At 39.9% G+C, this 21,247-nt stretch overlaps 2 protein-coding genes across 4 annotated transcripts; one reads left to right on the forward strand and one right to left on the reverse strand.

Moving 5' to 3' along the window:
• Window positions 1-279: 279 nt before the first annotated feature.
• ptpn2a (protein tyrosine phosphatase non-receptor type 2a) lies at window positions 280-10,640 on the reverse strand. Of its 2 annotated transcripts, none has more exons than XM_049583063.1 (9): window positions 10,426-10,640; window positions 9,046-9,136; window positions 8,847-8,947; window positions 8,621-8,719; window positions 6,814-6,951; window positions 6,269-6,478; window positions 4,320-4,484; window positions 3,192-3,391; window positions 280-2,086 (listed from the first exon to the last, which is right to left on the reverse strand). In XM_049583063.1, the coding sequence occupies exons 1-9, from the start codon at window positions 10,480-10,482 to the stop codon at window positions 1,897-1,899; spliced, it is 1,251 nt and encodes a 416-aa protein (XP_049439020.1). In that variant the 5' UTR covers window positions 10,483-10,640; the 3' UTR covers window positions 280-1,896. The 2 variants fall into 2 exon arrangements, with proteins under 2 accessions (XP_049439020.1, XP_049439019.1); XM_049583062.1 differs by having other exon boundaries at window positions 3,192-3,394; window positions 10,426-10,638.
• A 498-nt stretch (window positions 10,641-11,138) lies between these two features.
• Window positions 11,139-19,879, forward strand: seh1l (SEH1-like (S. cerevisiae)). 2 transcript variants are annotated; one of them, XM_049583064.1, is made up of 9 exons: window positions 11,139-11,466; window positions 11,951-12,001; window positions 12,236-12,382; window positions 12,565-12,776; window positions 14,625-14,723; window positions 14,846-14,986; window positions 15,185-15,339; window positions 17,207-17,360; window positions 19,604-19,879. In XM_049583064.1, exons 1-9 carry the CDS (start codon window positions 11,356-11,358, stop codon window positions 19,779-19,781), a joined length of 1,248 nt encoding a protein of 415 aa, XP_049439021.1. In that variant the 5' UTR covers window positions 11,139-11,355; the 3' UTR covers window positions 19,782-19,879. The 2 variants fall into 2 exon arrangements, with proteins under 2 accessions (XP_049439021.1, XP_049439022.1); XM_049583065.1 differs by having other exon boundaries at window positions 11,140-11,466; window positions 19,104-19,743.
• The last annotated feature ends 1,368 nt before the right edge of the window (window positions 19,880-21,247 follow it).

Raw genomic sequence — 21,247 nt, forward strand, 5'->3', positions numbered from 1 at the left:
AAAGACAGTACTTCCCCCTCCACACACGCCAATACCATCCCACAGACAAGAGAAAATGAAATTACTACAGCAGTCAATATGAGCAAGGCCTCTTCTTGAAATATTGAATCAATTCCTGGAATCCACAGTGAGAGGCCTCCAGTCTGCCTGCATTGATTTAGCCCATGGTCAGAATGAAATTATGACTGTAACAGAGCACAGCAGTGCAGGGCTGTGGAAAGCTGTGGGTGGACACAGTAAAGCTGCTCTACTGACAAAAACACAGCCAGACAAAGAGCATTTGGTAAAAAAAGATGAATGTTTTATTTTAAGAAGTATTTCATGTTTTGTTTGCTTTTTTTCAAAACGCCATCCATCATGTTCTCACTGCAGCTCAGCAGCTTACAAAACTCCCCTGAAATCTTATGTGGAAAAAAAAAATGACTGAATGGAATGTTATGGTCAAACGTGTCTCTTCTGGGTTAAATGAGAACTAAGTAAAAAGCCATATCCAACAGTGGTAACTCGCCAATCACAACATATGTCACCTCAAAAGTCAGTACATGCTTATGACACATTTGGTGTACAATGAACTCTGATAAAATTTACTGCACCACACCTCCAGTTACTACAAACCAATTGATGCTGTGCAAACATGTTACTCATGTTATGTGGAAAACAAAAGCTCACATAAACCTTTTTCTGTACTGATCATGCTAGGAAACCTTGGAGCACACTTTTTGCCATTTAGTTCACTTCAAGGCACGTTAAAAGCTATCTCAACCAGCAAACAAGCACATACTAACATCTCTCCTTATTAGAATTTAATCCAAATATCCTCTGCTTCAACGTCTAAATTGCACTATTATAGCTTTACATTGGTCCCAGTCAATTGAAAACCAATTCGGTGATTCTGTGGGTTCAAATTAAGAAGTTGTACACAATGCAAACCTACTTTGACTATCATTTTGTGATGCAGTCGTGGGTTATGTCAGAGATCCAACGGAAAATACATTCCACATAATGGGAGTATAGGGTTTTGTCATTTAAAAGCTTGCCTGGCCTTCCAAAAACAGACAGCTTTGCTTTGGTTTCCTCAAAAACAACAGTGGGACAACCTGAAAATACACACACAAACCCATCCAGTGGGTAAATACACGCAGTAAGCGGTGAGGGACCTGACAGCTTGTATGATCCGACCAAAACCTATGAAAAAAAGGTGCTCGTTTAACAGAAAATAAAAAGGTTAACATTCTAGCAGAGTTTGAAACATCAGCAAGGCGGCTCCCTATGAAGTGTCCAGTCACACAAAAATATATATCTGGCCATATTGGGATGCCCTGCTGAATGTGAATGGAAGAACAAGTGGTACTCTGGAAAACCTTGAAATGCATGCATGATATGCAAATTTCATTACAGAACAACAAAAAAATCCCATAGCTGACCTCTGGAGTCTTCCTACATATCTGTGGTATGATGGACTGTCAACACAAGTCATTTTGAAATGCAAAATGTAAAACGTGTCAGCAGATGACCAACACACATCTGACCATTACAAATAAAGAATGCAAAAACAAACCTGTCAGATTTTTTTTTTTTTTTTTTGCTTTGTACTGCACCTTTAGTACATTTCTTTCAAAGCCATTTGCTATGATACAGTACATTCATCAACAGTGACAAGAAGGAAAGGAAATGAAATCATCGTGCTGGCACCAAGATCCTGAGATGTTACTATTTTTGTTAAGATCTTAATGAAAAATATACACACAATCATTTGATCTAACGCTCCAACATTTTGACCTTAAGAAATAAATACCCTCACTTACGCACATATTACCATCTACATCTACTTAGAGAAGTACCTACTCCCAGGTACTGGTGCAAAATAGGAGTCAGTTTTAAATGACCCAGAGTTTTTCACTGGGAGTACATCCAACACACCAGCAGGCCGACAGCCAAAGCCGCCCCAGCACCGACGTTGAGCAGAATGGGTTTCCAGTACAGCCATTTGTCTCGTTTCCTCTCCGAGTCAGTCAGTCTCTGTTTCATCAGCTGGACCTTCTGCGAGGTGCTGGCAATCCTCTCCTCACGGTGTCGCTTTCTTACACTGAAATAAGAGTCAGTTAACAGTAAGTAGTCAGCAAACAATATGGAAATCTCATCATATCCTCTTTTTCGACCACAGAAACTTTCCTAATGGACTAGGAACCTTCTGATGAACTCAGTGCATTTCAACCTCTGGGACCAGAGATCTAAATTAAGTTCTGGGACATTCTTTGACCCCCAAAAGTCCCTGATCAGGGGGTTAGTACTTTCAGAAAGAAGAAGAACTTTCGGGCTGACGTTTGCAGGGATGATCGTCGCTGATTAGTCAAACTCCCACAGCATGTTAGGCTTTGCTGTCTGCTTCTTGACTGATTTTAAGAAAGACAGATAGAACAAGAGGGAGAGATCACGAATTGAGAGAGAGATGGCGCTGCAGTGCTGTGAGAAGGTCAATGAGTGAGCGAAATAAAATGTTATATTCTGACTGTTTGACTGCGGTTATGTTTTAAAGCACAAATGAAAACCATTAAACACTCAACAGATGATTTACTGACAGAAGCTCTTAGTTTCATTTCCCTCCTCTGCATTTCATTATACATCCAACTTGCAGTGACACAACAGAGCACAACGGAGCACACAGAGCAGTAAGACAAAACCTAAGGTGGATTTTTTTTTTCCAATATGTTTTTTAGATGAGATGGGCGGGTGCACTGAACTGCAGGCTGCAGAGTGTGTTCACCCCTGTGACCACCAGCAGCCCTCGTCCCGTCATGTTGCTTTTTCTTACGTCATTGCGCTAACTTGCCTAATCTGCTCTGGTCTTGGGAGCAGGATGGAAATTCAGATAACAATTGGGCTGAAGGAATCTTTTAGGTCATTGAAAAGTTGCCCCTGGAACTCTGGGTTGAAATGCGGCTGATCGCAGAGACAGTCCCACTTGTGTGACAGAGAATTTAAAAATTGTTATATAACAGTGACAAACAAAACAGTAGGAGGGTTACACATTAGTTTCACTGAGGTCTAAAAGGTGACATTTTACTGCACTGATGGAAACAGCTTGAAAACTTTAACACTGTGGAGTCCAAAGTACAATGAATACATTTTAATTTCTCTTCCACAATAAACCTGACAAAATTCACTTTAAGAAGCCCTGAGCTGTTACTTACTGCCCTAAGCTCTCTGCCATGTTGTGGTCTTGGCTGTCCGACTCTCCTGCCAGCGGGTGGTCTCCTGAGGCAACCTGTGGCTCCGGACAGGGTCCTGGCTGACCGTTGGGCCTGCTGTCGTTAAGATGAGGTCTGGGTGGAGGTGGTGGAGGGGGCAGATCTGGCTCCAAGCCATCTCTGAACATTACCTTCTGCTTCTTCTGCTGCAGGGGACAACACACAAAGACACTACCTTATGACAGAGGCAAGCTATGGGAAATACTTTGGACTGCCCAAGAGGCAAGGCATTTATTCTACACTTGTGAAGAGTGAATCTCTAGATGACCAAAGTCGCCTTTGGGTTTATACAATTCTGGTTTACAGACTAAAGATTTAAGAATAGCTAATCTAGATTTACATAAATGCAGCAAAAAATATTAAATACAAATGCAGACTGTTAAAATGGCTTCTCTTACATTACATTACATTACTCTTTGTAGAATTTTTAACTTCCAATCTTTGGCAACTGTTTGAGTTTCTTTGTTGTGCTTTATGTGGGCTGTCTCAAAGGCAGATTTTCGATGGCAAATACATTGCAACAATATTCAAGTAGCAGATCGCTTTTTTTGTCACAGTTGTGGACTTAGAATTTTGTCCTAAAATTTACTTTGATGCTGCAAGATAATTCCAAAAACGGACAGATGCATCGTTGGAGTTTCAAGCTATCAGTTTTACTTTCAAACTTTCAAGAGAAGCAGGTAAAGGTGTGAGGAAACAATATTAATACCAGATGGGTCAGCTGATTTCTCAGTTGCATCGAGCATGGATTAGGCTGATGATATTAGAGGCATAAAATGTGTCTCGTGACACCTCTACCTGCTCCTGATAATGGATTTTAAAATAAAGCTTGGAACTGCAACAATGCCTAATTTAGCCAGTTAACTAAATCTGTATACTACAGACCGCACAATGGTTTCAGCAACAGCCTGTATTTTATGGAATCAAGTTGCAGAGTTAGGCAGTCACCTGTCTAGTCTCAGATGACAGAGTTTCACGGGAGCTCCCCAACACGGTGTAAATCTCAAAAAAGCCTGAGCATGAGCCCGAGACATTTTACAAGCACAGTGTTACACAGTGTGACTGAGCTACCTGGGCTGCTGAGTGGACTGTCTGGAGGAGCTTGGCGCCCTCAATGACAGCCATGTAGGAGAAGCGGAGCTGGTCGGGGGTCTGGATCAGACCCATGCGGTATTCCCTCATGTCCAGTAGCACCTTCTGTATGTCCACTGATGACGGGTTCTTCCTCCTGTCCATCTACACAACAGATTAACATGTTTAGAATACAGATGAAAGTTAAGCTTATGTTTTCACTAAATACTGAAATGTTCAGACAGGTTAAAGCTACAGTTCAAAATCACTTTGTGTTATATTTGCCAAAAATGTCACAATGTTCTGAAAGAGGTACATGAGACAGTCTGTAAAAAAACATAATGTCCCTTCTGCCTCCTCCCCTCCTACTGCCTCTAATGGCATTTGTTAGAATCAGACCTGCAGCAGCAACAACCAAGCAAAGCTGGAGAGTCTCTCACGCTACTGTCAATAATGTCAATTGCTCCGTTAACTGTGGTCTAACTGTCAAACATATTTTTATGTATTTATGTATTATGTATTATTATGTATTTAGCTGTTAAATGAGAAAGTTTGTCCAGCTGGTGGGTAGCGCTTGGTACTCTGCTTAAATATATTCAACATGGCAGACAGGTCACAAACTTTCTCATTTTACAGCTAAACAGTACACTAAAATGAACATTTGAGGTGAGACATAAGCAATGCAGTAACAGACAGACGGACACAGTGCTCGATATAACTGACAGCTGTGTTAGGGAATCCTCAGCTCTGATTGGTTGTTTTCATTCATACGCAGTAAGGCCGTTAGAAATGCTACAAGGCAATAGAGTAGGCAGAGGAGTATGATGTTTTTCACAGAATCTCTCTCATTTGGTGCTGTATGAATATAGTGACAATTTCAGCAAATATCAAAAATGTTATTGTTTATATAAGTTACTAACTGTAGCTTGAACATGACATTAACCTAGGCTAATATCATGTCTGTAATCATGTATGTAGGAGAAGTTGAGGGGTTTTCACAAGTTCTCAGGGATCATGATACCGGAGACACAATTAGGACTGAATCCAAAGGATATCAACTCAGGTCGCATTCTGGGTTGGTCTGTGTGTCATTTTGTGCAATGGTGTGGATCTAAGTAGGCTCACTATCAACTGTTATCTTGATATCTACACATGTCCCATATGATTTAGACATGCTCCTTATTCTATTCTAATAATCAATACGATTTAAATCAAACTTGGAAAGCCTCATGCCGCTTCTTGGAGCAGCAATCGACTTTAAAATGCTGTACGTGCATCAATGCAATGTAATGCTATTCCTAAATTCAGTAACCACATTACAGTTACTACCAGATATGCTTAGGCTAAGTGTTATCTGTACATACGCAACTTTTTAGCTAACTGTCTGATCCACAGGCTGAGACTGTCGCTGGAGATGACAGTCTGATGCTGCTATACTGTACGACTGTACTGCCTCAGCCTTCCACTCAAGCTTACGTTAGCTATCCATCATTAGTAACTGACACCAGTGATGCAAGGAACATATTTCACCTAACGCAAGACATGTTCTGGGGATTTTTATGAGCATATTTTAAATAATACAAAACACAGTGCATATTCAAAACTTTTCAAAAATATTCTGTTAATTCCAAACCATTTACAGGCCTGCAAATCAGTTTTGGTAATCTCATAACTTTCCCTGGAATTTCATAACTGTGGAAACCTGGACTTTTCTTCTTAATGCATGAAAAATGATCTATGCATTTAACCATAACACCAACATGCCACACTTCTCCCTTTGCTGCTCTCACCAAGTATAATCATAAAATGAACATCTCATCTTACTCTCTTGCCAAAGCTTGAATCTCTTGAGTAATATTTTAACTCTTTGCATTCAACTTTAACAGAAGGGAAACACTTCCCTCTAACACTGACTGCATTTGGTGACATTCCCCCCTCCCTGTTCTCACCAGGACCAGGCAGGTGTCCACCAAGGCGAGGGTCCCTGAGCGTCCGATCCCAGCGCTGCAGTGCACCACCGAAGGCCCGTGCTCCGGTCCCAATGAGCCCGACTCCCGAACCTTTAATAGGAAGTTGAGGAAGGAGGCCGGAGATTCTGGGACACCAAAGTCAGGCCACGTGGTGTAGTGAAAGTGGTAGATCTCCCTCGACTCCCCCGTCTGCCACAGAAAACATGTAATGAGTATTGTATAGATGCAGTTCTGCATGACTGGGCTGATCTTCCACAAGTAAAACATCACACAACCCATGAAATCCAGGCATTTATCATCTCCAGACTCAGACGCTGGTTCTCACGATAGTTATGAACACTCAAGATAATACAAGTCAAGACAGGCTCAGAGACAGTAGCTGCCCCACAAATGAAGTCTGGATTAGGTAACGCAAGCAAAGCAAGGGAAGGAACAAATTCACCTCACAAAATATGACTGAAATCGCACAACTCTGCATTTAAAAAAACAGAAAGATCATCTAACAGTGTGCATCTCATGCTCACCGTTGTGTTTTGCAGTTCTAGCACTCGGATTGTAAAGTAGGATTGGTCCTCCTCTGAAAGTAGCCTGACAACAAACCCTGTGTCTGTGAAAGACATCTGTATCTCTTCTGTAGTGGGCCAGTACTGTGCACACTTTTCCTGTTAAGACAGAAAAAAGAAACAAAGAAAATTAGTCTTTGACAGGAAGCCATGTGTCCCAGGCTGCTGAAGAATGAGCTGGCTGAAGTCTTGCAGGATAAATGCACATTGATTGAGGATACATCAGTGGGCGATCACAGAACTGTTCCATGAAATCATGGAACAGGGAATCCATCTTTACCAAGAAATACCACTTACCAATGTGACGGAATGTGCTGTGTACAAACAACACTTTTGATTATGTTACTTACCCTCAGGGTCGTTATCATCAACAGCACTGTGATACGAAACTTGAAAGGACTTGGCAGCTTGTTTCCACAAGTCATAAATGAGCCGATCCCACAAAGCATTGCAAAATATGTAGCTGACTTTAACCCTCTACTCTCACCAGAATGTATAAAAGTCTTGGGGCAAGTTCCACTTAAAAATGTGTTAAATATCTTACTGTTCTTTCACCTGATGTTTGAGCTTTCTTTTATAGAATGCTGTGTTTACTTTCCCATTTATCTGCTGAAGGGATTAACACTTGAATGTATGAGGAGGATTTTGTAACATCTCAACTAGTTTTGGAATATGCAACTAATGCTTACCATACACTAGAGGACTCTGAAAAACGCTTAAAAGACTTAAGTCTGACACCCTCTCACATCTAAAGACAATGTAAGTTTTTAGTCACACACTGTATAATTTTGGAAAGACTCGGGATCTTGCGGGGTCAATTGTCAATTCAGCATCATTATAATCCATAAAGATAAACTGTATTTGCCTACAAACTTCACATTTTGGATTTTGTCCTCTCAATTCACAACAACCTCTGTTGGTTAGGTATGTTATTTTAGTGGGAGGAGAGCATGGGAATGAGAGGCGACCCATTTCAAAAATTAAGATTTCTCACTAAAGTAAATGCTGGTTGGTGGATTAGGTACACGCTGAATTTAACAGACTCTTGTTCACTCCACAACTCCACCAGTTTCTCCTCCTTGAGAACCAAGACTTGTTTATGTTCTTGTGCCTCCCCGGAGTCACAAGAACATAAACAAGTCTTGGTTCTCTTGGTTGTCTACTTGGATTGTTGCTTCCTATTTGGGAAGTTCCATTTTTGTGTGGAAAAACTATATTGGACACAAATCCATATCCAAAGCAGAGCCTTTCTAACATGTCTGAAGTGATCATTTGCGGCTTAAAAGAATCTTGTGAAAAAGTTACTGAGGTTAAGTTCAATGATGTAGTGCTCTTGTTGTAAAATCTTCATAGAGGAGCAATAGATGACCAGGATAAGCAAGTTCATGTGTTATTTTTTCTAAAAAAAAATGTGTGACACAGTTTTCCCTTGAATGCATTAATCTGAGTGAAACTAGAAGCTCATACATTTCCAGCCTATCAGCACCTTTTAGTAGGTTGCCTAACAACAAAATTATTTTTTTTTACCACATAAACAAAAACATTAATGTAAGTATAAAATGTAACTTTGTCAGCAAATTCATATAACATTTAAATACAGACAAATTCTGTCTCAGTGGATGAAAGAATGACAGATAAAGCCAAACTAATATAGACAATGTATACAAAGTGCCCTGTGTGTGGCAGCTAATACTATCAAGATATGACACCTTAAAACAGACAGCATGGAAATCAGTGATCAGCAAGTGTTGTGGTGTACACTACTCACAGATCCCTTTTCAATGACTCTGTTGAGCATTATAACAGCTTTGGAACACTGCTCCCAAATCATCAGCCAGAAATGACCACAGGTATTCCTCAAAGGCCCCTGTGGAAGCAAAAAGAAAGAAATGTACATAGAAGAAAGGATCCTGACATTATCAAAAGCTCCAAAACATCAGAGTGAAATCCTGTATCATGGTGCAGATACTGACACTGCTTGTGCTCTGCTGTACCTGAGAAAGAATGTAAGCTCTTTGGGCTTCTTCCACCATGACTAGACTTGCATTGATGTAGTCATTTTCAGAGTTTTCAAGTTTTACCCGACTGTGATCATCTGAAACCAAACGAGAGACAGAGCAATTACAAATCACAAAGATGCAATTGGCAATAATTCAAATGTTCATCAACAGTCTTATTTGTCATAGGACTCACATGGGCTCACATCTCTGTAGCGGTTCAAGTTCCGATTCACTGGAAGTTTTGCCACTTTGTAGGGATATTCACTGGCTTGGTTGCGGATTTCCTGTTGGAGACAAAAAGACAAATAGGATGTTAGAAGTATCACATTATGTTGACTAAGAGTTAACAGCAATGGGAGACACAGTGTGAGACAAACTGGTGGATATATATGACATACACCTCCTGCCTGACTAAAGCGGCGCCAAGTAATACTGACAACATTCATGCAAATACCACACATACTGATAAAGGGTCTGTGTTTTGCACTAGATTCGCTGGAACTGCCATCTATAACTGACATATAGTGCTTTGTTCTGATCATCGTCTGTTAAATGACTCAGTTGAGTGAATTTTTTTTACTACACATGTTTTTCGTGGTGTGTGTGTGAGGTGCAGACAAATATCATCTTCAAGCCACAATTGGAGTATATGTTTCTCATCTCTTTCTTCGGAAGTGATGGTTAAACATAAACTATTTTGCTGTTAAAAGCAACATAAAAGCCAACTAAACTTTTACAAGAACAAGAATAGTTTAGACTTTTAACAATTTCACTTCTAAGATATAATATTTACACTCTGAATAGTTGTGGAGCTTTCATTTCTTTAGTTTTCAGGAAAACAAAGGGGATAAAAGTTCTAAAAATGATTTCTCTATCAACTACAAGACATATTTTCCCTTCACAAGCCAGGAACAATTTATCCAGCTAAATCTATCTACTATGACAAGACTCATAATCTTCTTCCATTAACAAACTGATTGTTTATGATGTAACACTAGTAGTTAAAGTTTGACAGTTTCTCTGTAACTTCCAAACAAGCTAGCTATTAGCTCCAAAACATCTCCAATTACATGTTATCCTCCGGTTTGTACCTACATATTACGGCTCATAGCTACAGTTAAACCGGAACAGAATTATTATAAAGTAAATGCTGGTCTCTCTGAGCCAGCTGGTGGTAAAACACATGCGCTTTTCTCTGGAAGTCCTGATGAGTTCTCAGAAACTGCAGCTGACGTCTGCTAGCGTCATCCAGCATTAGCTAACTGAGCCCAACTATGAAGACTCTGCCGCTGCACGTTTTCTAGCTGCCAGCTCTCTAGCTACGGAAGTCAGCCACTACTAGCGCGAAATGCTAGTTTCTCATTCGTCTTCACTAAGGGCATAGCACTTTATATAACCTCTACACAATGCGATAAGGTCTATAAGTGAACACAATTACATGACTCACACAGAGGACTAAAAGTAAACGAAATACGGGGAAAGGTGTCTAACGGGCTAGCCATCAAATTAGCTTGCCAAGTAAGTTAGCAAGCGATCGTCATAGAAACACGAGAGGCCCAGTGTCCCGACTTACATTGTAAAGGTTTTGCCATCTCCCGGACGAATCAATGTCTTCAAATTCTTGCTCCATTGTGTCGTAATTAGTACCCCGAGACACTTGCTGGATGATCACAGAGTGTTTGCAACACCGTTCACTAAGTTACTCCTTTCTGTCAGCCATCTAAACAGCAGTGTGTGTAACCCTGGGGATCCCTGCGGGGAGTCTGCTGCTCCTGCACAATACTGCATGCATGTCGGGTTGCCAGTTCCGGTTTTTGCCAACCTACCACAAAATTATTATTATTTAAAAAAAAATCGAGTTACATACTGCTGTGTGGATGTTTTATTTTACATATCGACATATATCAACACTGACCCTTGCAATAAGTTGTATTTTAATTTTTAGGCTAGTTTAACCTGACCAAAATTATTTTTAATATTTATTTATTGTTTCACATTGTAGAAAAGGAAAGATTAGAATAATAACTAAAATAGCATACAATACAAAATAAACGTTTTACAAAAGTTTTTGTTTACACTTCTCTTGTTTTAAAGTGTTCTATTTTAGTATTTTAGTGTTAAAGTCAATATTTTACCAAACCTGGCAACCCCGGTGACAAGAGGAGGGCATTTGAGCAAACACGTAACAAGATGTCACTTACTGTAGTTTGCGATTTTTTTTTATGTCAGGAAACGTCGTGGGTTTTTACATACGTTTTAAAAATCACATTATTTTGCCTCTAGTTCGACATAACTAGTTTTAACATACACGTTATTATAAAGTACCCTAAAACATGACTGACCTAAAATTGGTGTGAATGCGCCCCTCCGTGGTGAACTCAGGTGCACGCACACTACGCACACTACGAGGAACCGCCAAACATACACACACAGAAGTAGACACATGACAGGCCTGCTGGGCAAGCAGTCAAGCTAGTGTTGCAGGTGTAGCCTGGGTGAAATCATGTTTGTAGCGCGCAGTATCGCAGCAGACCATAAAGATCTAATACACGATGTGTCTTACGATTTCCACGGCCGGAGAATGGCAACATGTTCCAGTGACCAAAGTGTAAAGGTAACGGAGGCTAACATGAAGTATTCACCAGTTTGCTAATGTTAGCGTTAGCTGTCACAGCTAGCTGTTAATATCACCAACATTATCAACACCCTTAGCTCCCTTTACTTGATTTATTGACTCTCGTTTTTCCACCAGTAGTAGACCGTCGTAACTTTAGGTCATTTCTTAAATATGCTGCTAAGTCTGACTATCGAAATCAGCTTTACCTTAATGAATTTAGCTACTTTGCTAGCCACAGTCCCTGTAGCGTACAAGCTAGGGTAACGTTAGCTGCAGGTAAACTGTGTAGCACAGTTTGTAGAGAGTATAGTACTTCTGAGATTTAGAAGGTGTAATTTAACATTAACTTTCAGTTGTAAACCGATTCGGGCCCTTGAAGTACAAAGCTGTGCTACCAGCTAGCCTGCATAGCAGTGTAGCCTACATAGCAGCTTTCATATCAGCAATATTTCTGCGTATTTAACGTGTCTTTTTGTCTCAGGTTTGGGACAAAAGTGAGAATGGAGAGTGGCACTGCACAGCCAGCTGGAAGGTGAGCCACCTGCTGCTTGATTAGTTTTAACCACTAAAAGCTTCCCTAGTAAAATATTAATTATCAGCCAGCATGCTGGCAAACAACACATCTGTATGGTTGACTCTACTATTTATGTCGTATTCTGTGTCTCTTGTGGACTCATACAGTCATTGATGTGGAAGCAGCCCAAAATCTGGCTTAAACTAGTATTGGGGCTTATTAATTTGCCAGATGCTCATTTCTCTTGTGCAGACACACAGTGGATCAGTTTGGAGAGTGACCTGGGCTCATCCAGAATTCGGTCAGGTTCTGGCCTCCTGCTCCTTCGACAGGACAGCAGCCGTCTGGGAAGAGATTGTAGGGGAGTCCAATGACAAGCAGAGAGGATTGAGCCACTGGGTTAGTACAATTCTAGCATCCTTCCAAACTAGCAGACATCAGACATTGCACTCATTTATTTCTTAATCATAGACTCTGCACCTCTCCAGTTCAGGAGCTCCTGTACTGCAGAAAGTCACTTTGCTACAGTCTTCTGTTTTATACAAGATCTGACCCTGTTATTTTGTGGTGTTCTGTTTTAGATAAAGAGAACCACACTCGTGGACAGTAGAACGTCAGTGACTGATGTGAAGTTTGCACCTAAACACATGGGTCTAATGTTGACCACCTGCTCTGCGGATGGAGTGGTGAGGATCTATGAGGCTCCTGATGTGATGAACCTGAGTCAGTGGTCCCTTCAGCACGAAATCTCTTGCAAACTTAGCTGCAGCTGCATCTCTTGGAACCCCTCAAGGTAGGATATCTGTTTTTTTCCAAATTCTGTTTTATTTTTTCCCTAATTGAGTGTGTCCCTTTTTAATTTTTCAGCACTCTGTCTTTAACGATTTAAGCACTTCTGTTTGTGTTGAATTCATTAAAATAAAACAAAACAGATTATTTTCTAATTATTGCCTACCTTTAGTTAGTGAAAACACAAGTTCATTCTTTGTCCAGTTGTAACTATAACACATTGTCATCTAGACAGGACATACAATCCCTTTCATTTTTTTTCTACAGATACTTTGACTTATAGTACAGAAAAATATAATAAATTTAATTTTTGAAAAGACACTCTGTTTCCAGTTTATTAGGTACACCTAGCTAAAACTAATGCAGTCTAATAGACGCTACTGCAATAAATCCCACCTTTATAAACATTATGTTATTAATGGATAAATAAAAAGAGCAGCTTTATGTCGGACAGACCAGCACAGGCCTGCTTACTCTGAGACATTTTCGGATCTTGAAGGTGGCACTCTGCCAAGGCCATTCCACCCTGCATACTGACGTACTCCCCAGTCTGGTCGGCAGCCTCCTGTGACAAGCCCTTCTCATTCACCATCTCCTTCTTCACTTCCTCCCAGGGCATCTTGTCCAGTTTATCCGAAATTTATTGCGTAATGTTGATGGTTGTTTCTATTATTTAGTTCACCCAATTTATGTCAACAAGGGGACACTAAATAACAGAAACACATCTGTGTATAAAGAAGTTTTCCTTTATGATAATACAGTAGGATATTAGAGTGATGTTTGAGATTAGACTGAATGGTACAATGTAAAATATTTTAATAAGAGTAATTTCACTAAACCCAACCACACATGTCCCTATTGGAATATCATACAGGACCTGAAATGATAAATGAAGTGATTTTAGTTTTTTTTTGTTTGTTTTTTGTTTTATTTGTAGCTATTGAGAGTTTCTATTACTTTTTCCTCAGTTTAACAAAATATACATACAAACTTAAACACCACACAACTCATAAAGAGGGGAAATAAGGAAGAGACATAAGAAAGTTAAAATAAAAAGCAAAGCTTATAGATCATTTACAGGATAAGTCAATGATATGTACATTTTTACAGTTCTCATAGGACTGTAACTGAGTAATCATTTCCCTTCCTCAAAACAATTATCTTCCCAACCTACATGCCACTGAAAATGACTCCACACAGTCTCATTCACTTCTTCTGATACTCAACAACAGGCCTTTTTCATAGAAGACAATAAGCACAGGTGTAAATTATACAAGTACTAATGACTGAATTCCATTTAGCTCCTTCAGTTTTAGGTGGCTGGTATCGAGCATCCTGGCTCACTGTCACACTGTCATTGCTTACTGTCATGGCCCCGTTCCTGCTGGGCAAAAAACCTACTAACACCCACTACCATCTGGCTTCTGTAATTAATGTCAAAGGTTACAATCGGCATTAATTCCCAGGACAAATGACTCTGCAGTAGTCACAAGTATTTATTGGCTACAGCAACAATTGGAAGTGATAGAAATAAAACACCTGGGTGGATGAACTAATTTTCGGCCCCTTCCCATTGCAATGCAAAGACAAGCTGACACAAAATCTGTCTCCGTCCAAGCAGCGCTCGAACATCAGCTTGAGTTTGAAGGAGTGACTGAATCAAAAAAAATGATACAGTTGGTCAAATAGGTAACATTCAGTACTCTGGGTTGTTTCAAACATTCTGGCAGACCAGTGTCAAATTCAAGACATTCTGTAACTGACCTTTTTGTAAGTGCAAGGTTTGCTGCTGCTCAACTTTGGTTTGAGGATCTTTCGGGGTGATCTTGTGTTTTTTCTCCCTCTCACCCAGCTCTCGTGCCCACCCGCCAATGTTTGCAGTGGGAAGCGACGACAGTAACGTCACATATGGTGGGAAAGTTCAGATCTATGAGTATAATGAAAACACAAGGTGGGTATTACTGAAATGTTGTGTGTGTCACTTTTCTAATAAAAACATGCCAATATAAACGAAACAGAATTCCAAGTAGTTTTTAATATTGTTAAAATTTTGTTTGCACCAATGTTCTAAAGGAAGTATGCTAAAGCAGAGACGCTGATGACCGTCACTGATGCAGTCCATGACATCGCATTTGCTCCAAACCTGGGGAGATCATTCCACGTGCTGGCCATTGCTACGAAAGATGTCAGAATCTTCAAGCTTGTTCCTATGAGGTAACACTTTGTACAGTGTTACAGTTTGTCATAGTTGTTAAATGCACGACTCAGTACACAGAGTTTAGTGTAGTCACTGAAATCCTGCATTTCACATTTAAATGAATTCATACACCTGTACATTTGCCAATTTTTAATGGGAAATGAGAACCTACTACTGTGTAAATTAATTTTCTGTTACTTGGATCCATCTGACAGGAAGGAGAGCACCTCTACAGGACCCACCAAGTTGGAGGTGCAGATTGTGGCTCAGTTTGACAACCATAACTCCCAGGTGTGGCGTGTGAGCTGGAACATCACTAGCACCCTGCTGGCCTCTTCTGGGGATGATGGCTGTGTGCGCCTCTGGAAAGGTGGGAGGTTATTGTTAGCTTCTGTTGCTGACGGCTTCTCTTTCTTCCTTCATTATTATGGCTTTGCTGAAAGCTGTTTTTGTGTAATGTTTAAAATGCTACTTTGAATAAACAGTGACAGGTATTTAGTGATTTTGGCTGATGTGTTGTTGGCATCAGTTAATTTAAGAATGACAGAAAAGGCGGTCTAATTTCATAAACAGAGCTCACGAACTTTCACAGAGGTTAGATTGATTGATGCCAGTTCCAGAAAACCCTCTTTTGACTGACTGTTGGTGGTGCTACAGTCACTCAGTGCATCTGTGTAGTGATGTGCAGCAGCAATGTTTCAGTCAACTGATGTAGTTTTGCTGCTTTGATTTTCCTTTCCATACACTTCATACCTCATTTTGATGGAAATACAATTTATATCAAATGACTCAAACCAAATGTATGCACTTCAGAGGTTGTCATTGCCCCCCAACAACAGATATTTTTACTGGGGATGGGTCATACCAAACTTTTTTATTTCAATATGATACTGATACTTTTTGTTAAAAGCATCACACCATGCTAAGTTCTGAAGTTTGCAACTGTGCACTAGGTCCTGATATGACATAGTTTTCCACAGTTGTATGGCACAGGCCAGCTAAACATGTCTGGGCTGTTGTGGCCCAAACATTACACAGTACTAAAAATGTTTGGAAGTTATGCAGCAACTCATATTTTGTATTTATAGAACTGTTATCAATACAGTTTTTTAAAAGGATTTGATAGTAAATGAGTAGCTTGTGTCAAAGGATTGATCTCTCCCTTCCTCATAGATACAGTCATTTCATGTAGTTTGTGACATGAGAGTGTAGAGAACTGGGAAGCTATGATGGCTGTTTCCCCAAATTGCGGTTGTGTCATGGCTTCATCATATTTCTGTCAGATTTCAATTGCTCACTAGAAGTATTTTCAAAGCATATTGACACATTTTTCTGTTATTGTCGAGTTGATCTGCAAACTTTTTTTTGTGTTTTAGAAGCATATTGAGACAGGTTTGCAGCTCATTCATGTTGTAACAGATACTTTGTGGGTGTAGCTGCACCCAGCGCACCATTTTAGCTTTATTCTGGATTTGTGTGTCCTCCTGAATAGTACATATTAGCATAAGAAAAACTATAGAATCCCTTCTGCTTAACAGCCTTTGGAGGAAGCATTACATAAGCAAAAAAGACTACTTTTGCTATGTACATGTGCATACAAGTCAACTGGTAATAAATTGCATTATGAGATTTTCAATAATTGATTTCTCTTGGCTATTTGGTGACAAGGGAAACAAGTTATGAACACAACAGAGACACACCTTGCTGTTGTTGAAGTTTATATGGCAGATGTATTAGCAAACACTTGCCTATTTACACACCAAGCAGACACAAATCAACATTAGCTTTTATTTGGAGTTGTGTGTGTGTGTGTCTAGCTAATGAATGTAAGTCTGATATTTACTCTCCTTTTAACATTCCTCTTGTCTCCACCAACAGCTAGGAAAATGATCTGGCTTTATAGCAGCTGGATGTTTCACTTTGATCACCAGCTAGTTGCTAGCTTTGTCTGCTTTTTGGTGCTGGGCAGGTAGTTCACAGTGGGATTTAAGAGCTTTTGCTACACACCTGCTAGAATATTATTTTTAACTGCTGTGTGCGCGGGTGATAAACACAAAGTTGAGGATAGAATGAAATTAAATAGGTAACCTTTTACAGTGGAAAGGTCTGCTGTGGTCAAATTCTTCCATCTACTTTCTACTTTGCGTAGGTGCGTAGGAAATGATGGACTTTGCGTCAAATGTTGATCATGTTATGTTACAAGCAGCACTACTTTGATCTCCTGTATCCCTCTGCAGCTAACTACATGGACAACTGGAAGTGCACAGGCATCCTAAAAGGAGACGGCAGCCCACTCACTGGCTCATCTGGTCAGCCCACAGCCATGAGCACCGTTGTGGGCTCCTCCGTTCAGACGTCACAGAATGCCCTGAACGGGATGTCTGCAGGAAGGTAGGTGGTGTGGTGCGTCCGACGCCACTCACCCAGCCCAACCCGAGCCAGTCAGAACTGACAACTTATTGTGCCTCACACTGACTGGGACTGCAGCTGCTCACTGACAAACTTCTGGGCGCACACTGACCAAATGTTGCATTCATGCAAAGAGCTTGGCTTCCAGCATACAGGTTGTCAGTATGGAGCCTGTGGAGTGGGATGTGTTGTGATGTTTGTTTGTTTTTTACAAGTGATTTCCTCTTGACTTGTACGGATGCATGCAAGAGTAGTGTCATGTTTCCACTGTGCATTGTCAGTGCTAGGGCTCAACATATTCTTGCTATTCAAAACTAAAATAAAACTGTTTATTTAAATTTGATATGTGACGATTATTTCAAATTATTATTTTGGGATATACTGCAGGACCATTGTGTTGTTGGGTAACATTTTTTCTAAGTATTAAAGAGATTTGATTAGCTTTACTCAGCTACATCTCAACATCCAGCGTCTTTGTGACCATTCCCATTTTGAGATGAGCAGTTAAATTAAAGCTCAGTCATTTTTTATTTTTATTTTTTATATTACGGAATATTTCACTTTGTAATTTGAATGTATCCTTGAGCAAGTACTGCCAACCTCTTTGCTGAGCAGAAGGACAGCTTGAATGAACCTCTTTAACCAGCTGTAATAACATCAGAAAATAGTATAAATACATGCATTATGGGTATGAATACAGCCACCGACATTTATGGCTTTAAATTCAGACTGTGTAACTTTTTAAAGAAGAGATAACAATCTGTCTTTCACAAATGAAATGTTGAATTCATAAGCAGTAAAACTCACCCTCTCTCAATTCAGTGCACTCAGCTTTTGCTCCAGCCTTACTTGGTCTGGTGTGATGAGTAGCTTTCAGTGGCTAACCGCTTGCAGACTTTTTGACTGTTCTCTACATCTGCTACAATTACACCATGTTTTGTCATTTACTATTAGGTCACAATTAAGCTAATATTACTGCTTTAAAATCTGTATTATAAATGAACATCTGTTACCACTTCATGTTATGTGAAACGGGTTAAAAATGCCAGTGGACAAACTGTTTTGAGCTAACACTGGTTTTATAAGAGTTGGTATGTGGCTGTATTTATGTTCAACTTGAAGACACAGTTCACCCGAAAGTCAAATCTACATATTTTTCTTCTTACCTGTAGTGCTATTTATCAGTTGGAGATATTGGCCATAGAGATGTCTGCCTTCTCTCCAGTATAATGGAACTAGATGACGCTCAGCTTGTGGTGCTCAAAGCCCTAAAAAAAAATGCAAGAAAATGGGTCCTACATGACACGACTGCCATCTAGGTCCATTACATCGACTGAAGGCCTCTATCTGTAGTGCTCTGCAACTAACACCAAAACAGTCTAAATTAATGAATAGCACTAAAAGTAAGAGGAAATATGTGTATATTTGATTTTGGGGGAAACTGTCCCTTTGTTAACCTCTAACTTAAAAAGACCTCAGTATTAATCATGTTTGTAGTTTTTGACACAACTTTCGATTCACCTCTAACCTTAGTAACACAACATCTGTGTACTGTATGACAGTCTGTGTTTTGTAACCAAAGTCATTTTACAAAACCAAATTTGATTTTGTAAAATGACCTTGCATACAAGTTTTTTCTTGTGATTTAAAATTGCTGTTCGACAAACGTGAGTGAGAACTGGGGTTGTTGAAGTAATGTGGTATTGTACTGCTTGTTGCATGCAGGATTGGCAAGAGAGCTCCCATTGCCCCTCCCCTGCGGCAGCTGACCTCTCCAAAGATATACCAGCATCCTGCATATTACTAATGTCTCCTCTGCACCAGCTACCATTTGCCCTTGTGTTCATGCATTTGATATGTGTGAGTGAGTCATGTCCCAGCTGAATACTTCGGTGTGACTGGTGAAGGGCTCTGTGTTGTGATGAAACCTGCATGGTTCTGTTCTTCACAGCTTCCACTTTGTCTTGATTCCAACTTGATGTTTATCAGTGGGTTCACCTCCTTTAATAACATTACACTTTTAAAAATTAAACCCCTGTCACTGCTGTCTGCCACTGTCCTCTCTTTTTGAGAGTGTTTCTAGAGCGTAAATGCATCCGTTCTCCTTTTAATGCCTCCTTTCCTACTTCCTTTGATGTGTGTCCCCTCTGTATTCCATTGTCATCGTCCTCTCCCCGTCCATGTATTTGTCGTCTTTGTCTCCATCCATTTATTTGTTGCTTCAGGTATTTCTTTCCGCCTCTGGATCCTCCCAGAGAGGGGACCAGATATGGTCACCTGCTGCCTCCTTCCTCTCTCATAGAGCACTGTGATGCTGAGCCCATTCAGCCTCAGCAACAGGCTCTTCCCCACAGACACTCCTCTAGAGCACTGCTGCCCTTACCAGAGGCTGACGGACAGTGATTTTGGGGTGATTTAGCTCAAATAAGAAGGGACATGGGCGGGTTATGGGCATGAACCACACAACTGCCAATCATTTCTAATAAAAACCTTCATTTATGTCTCTGTTTTCTAATGTTTTGTTTCTTTTTCCTATGCATAAATTAGAAAAGTTTTTGGATGATATGAAGATTTTGTGAATTTTGCATTATATGGCCAATAAAGCCATTTTGATAACCATTTAAATAGTCTACTGTACATGTCAGACTGTGAATAAAACATTTCCAATATTTAGTTTTGTATTCTAGTGCTTTACGTTTATAATCTGTACAATAAAAAGCATGTTTTGTTTATGGGGTCATGGATGTCAGTGTCAGCTGATACATTTTTCTGAAGGACCTTAACTATCAGTGCCTACAGAGGAAATGTTATCACCCAGTGTTCATGGAGGTTTAAAATTGTACATGGTGGAAGTAAGAATAAACATCATAATATATAAAAAGAAGAATTATTTTTGACCATTTTTCCTTCACACAGATGAACAGAGGCTGGCACCATTCATGAATGACTGACTGTCATGTGGGATGGCTCTTATATGGAAATAGCGCACTATTCATTGTAACACATTTCTTCCACTTTATTTGTGTGTGTTGTGTTTGAAATTGCATTTACTCTTGACAACTTATATTCTAAAACTAATGAAGTGGTTCTCTGACTGTTGACTGAATGTGGCCTATTTTATGAAACTAAAAAATCCAGAACATTAATGTTCAGACTCAGTTCTTTCAGGTACGATTTGCCCTGCTGAAGTGTCTCTGAGCAAGTTACTGATCCCCATCTGCTTTTTTGTTATTGAACCTGACTTCTGAGGGCAGATACAAGAGATTTCCTTGCGGGGATCACTTAAACAGTGTGTGAATATGAGGCATTTCTCCTCCTAGTTGTACCCTAAAATTATGAGAATAAATAGTAGGCCTTTTATTTTGACAGGGAGGATACAATTTCATTTCATGGCTCAGTCATAGATGCTTCTCAGTAACTGGAATGCATGGGATGCAGCTGTCTGCTAACCAGTGCATTCTTGCAGCTGCTTGGCACAACACTTGATACAACAAACTCCACACTTGGCCAGTCCCTATCATACTGTGCATCTTTACTTACTGTATGACAAAAATGTTTTGCTTAAAGGAGCTAATTTTAAAATAACTTAATTCTGTATGTTTAATTAAAACTTGCACAGTTTAGTGTTGTTGTAAAATATATTGCTATTAAAATATGGCTGGAGTCTAATAATAAGTACTCCCTCTTTCATTCATCTTGTAAGGACAAGCAGCCGATTGATGCATCAAGGGGCTATTTTCTAAATTGTGTAAAGTGTCCAAGTTTAACAGAACGACATAAATCCTATCCAATCATGATCGACAATTTCCTCCCTCTGAGTTTTGTTGTCCAATCAAATCGGTGTAAATTGGTTAATTCCCGCCCACGTG

The sequence above is a fragment of the Epinephelus fuscoguttatus genome, linkage group LG8 (genome assembly GCF_011397635.1).
Source record: "Epinephelus fuscoguttatus linkage group LG8, E.fuscoguttatus.final_Chr_v1".
NCBI classification, from domain to species: domain Eukaryota; kingdom Metazoa; phylum Chordata; class Actinopteri; order Perciformes; family Serranidae; genus Epinephelus; species Epinephelus fuscoguttatus.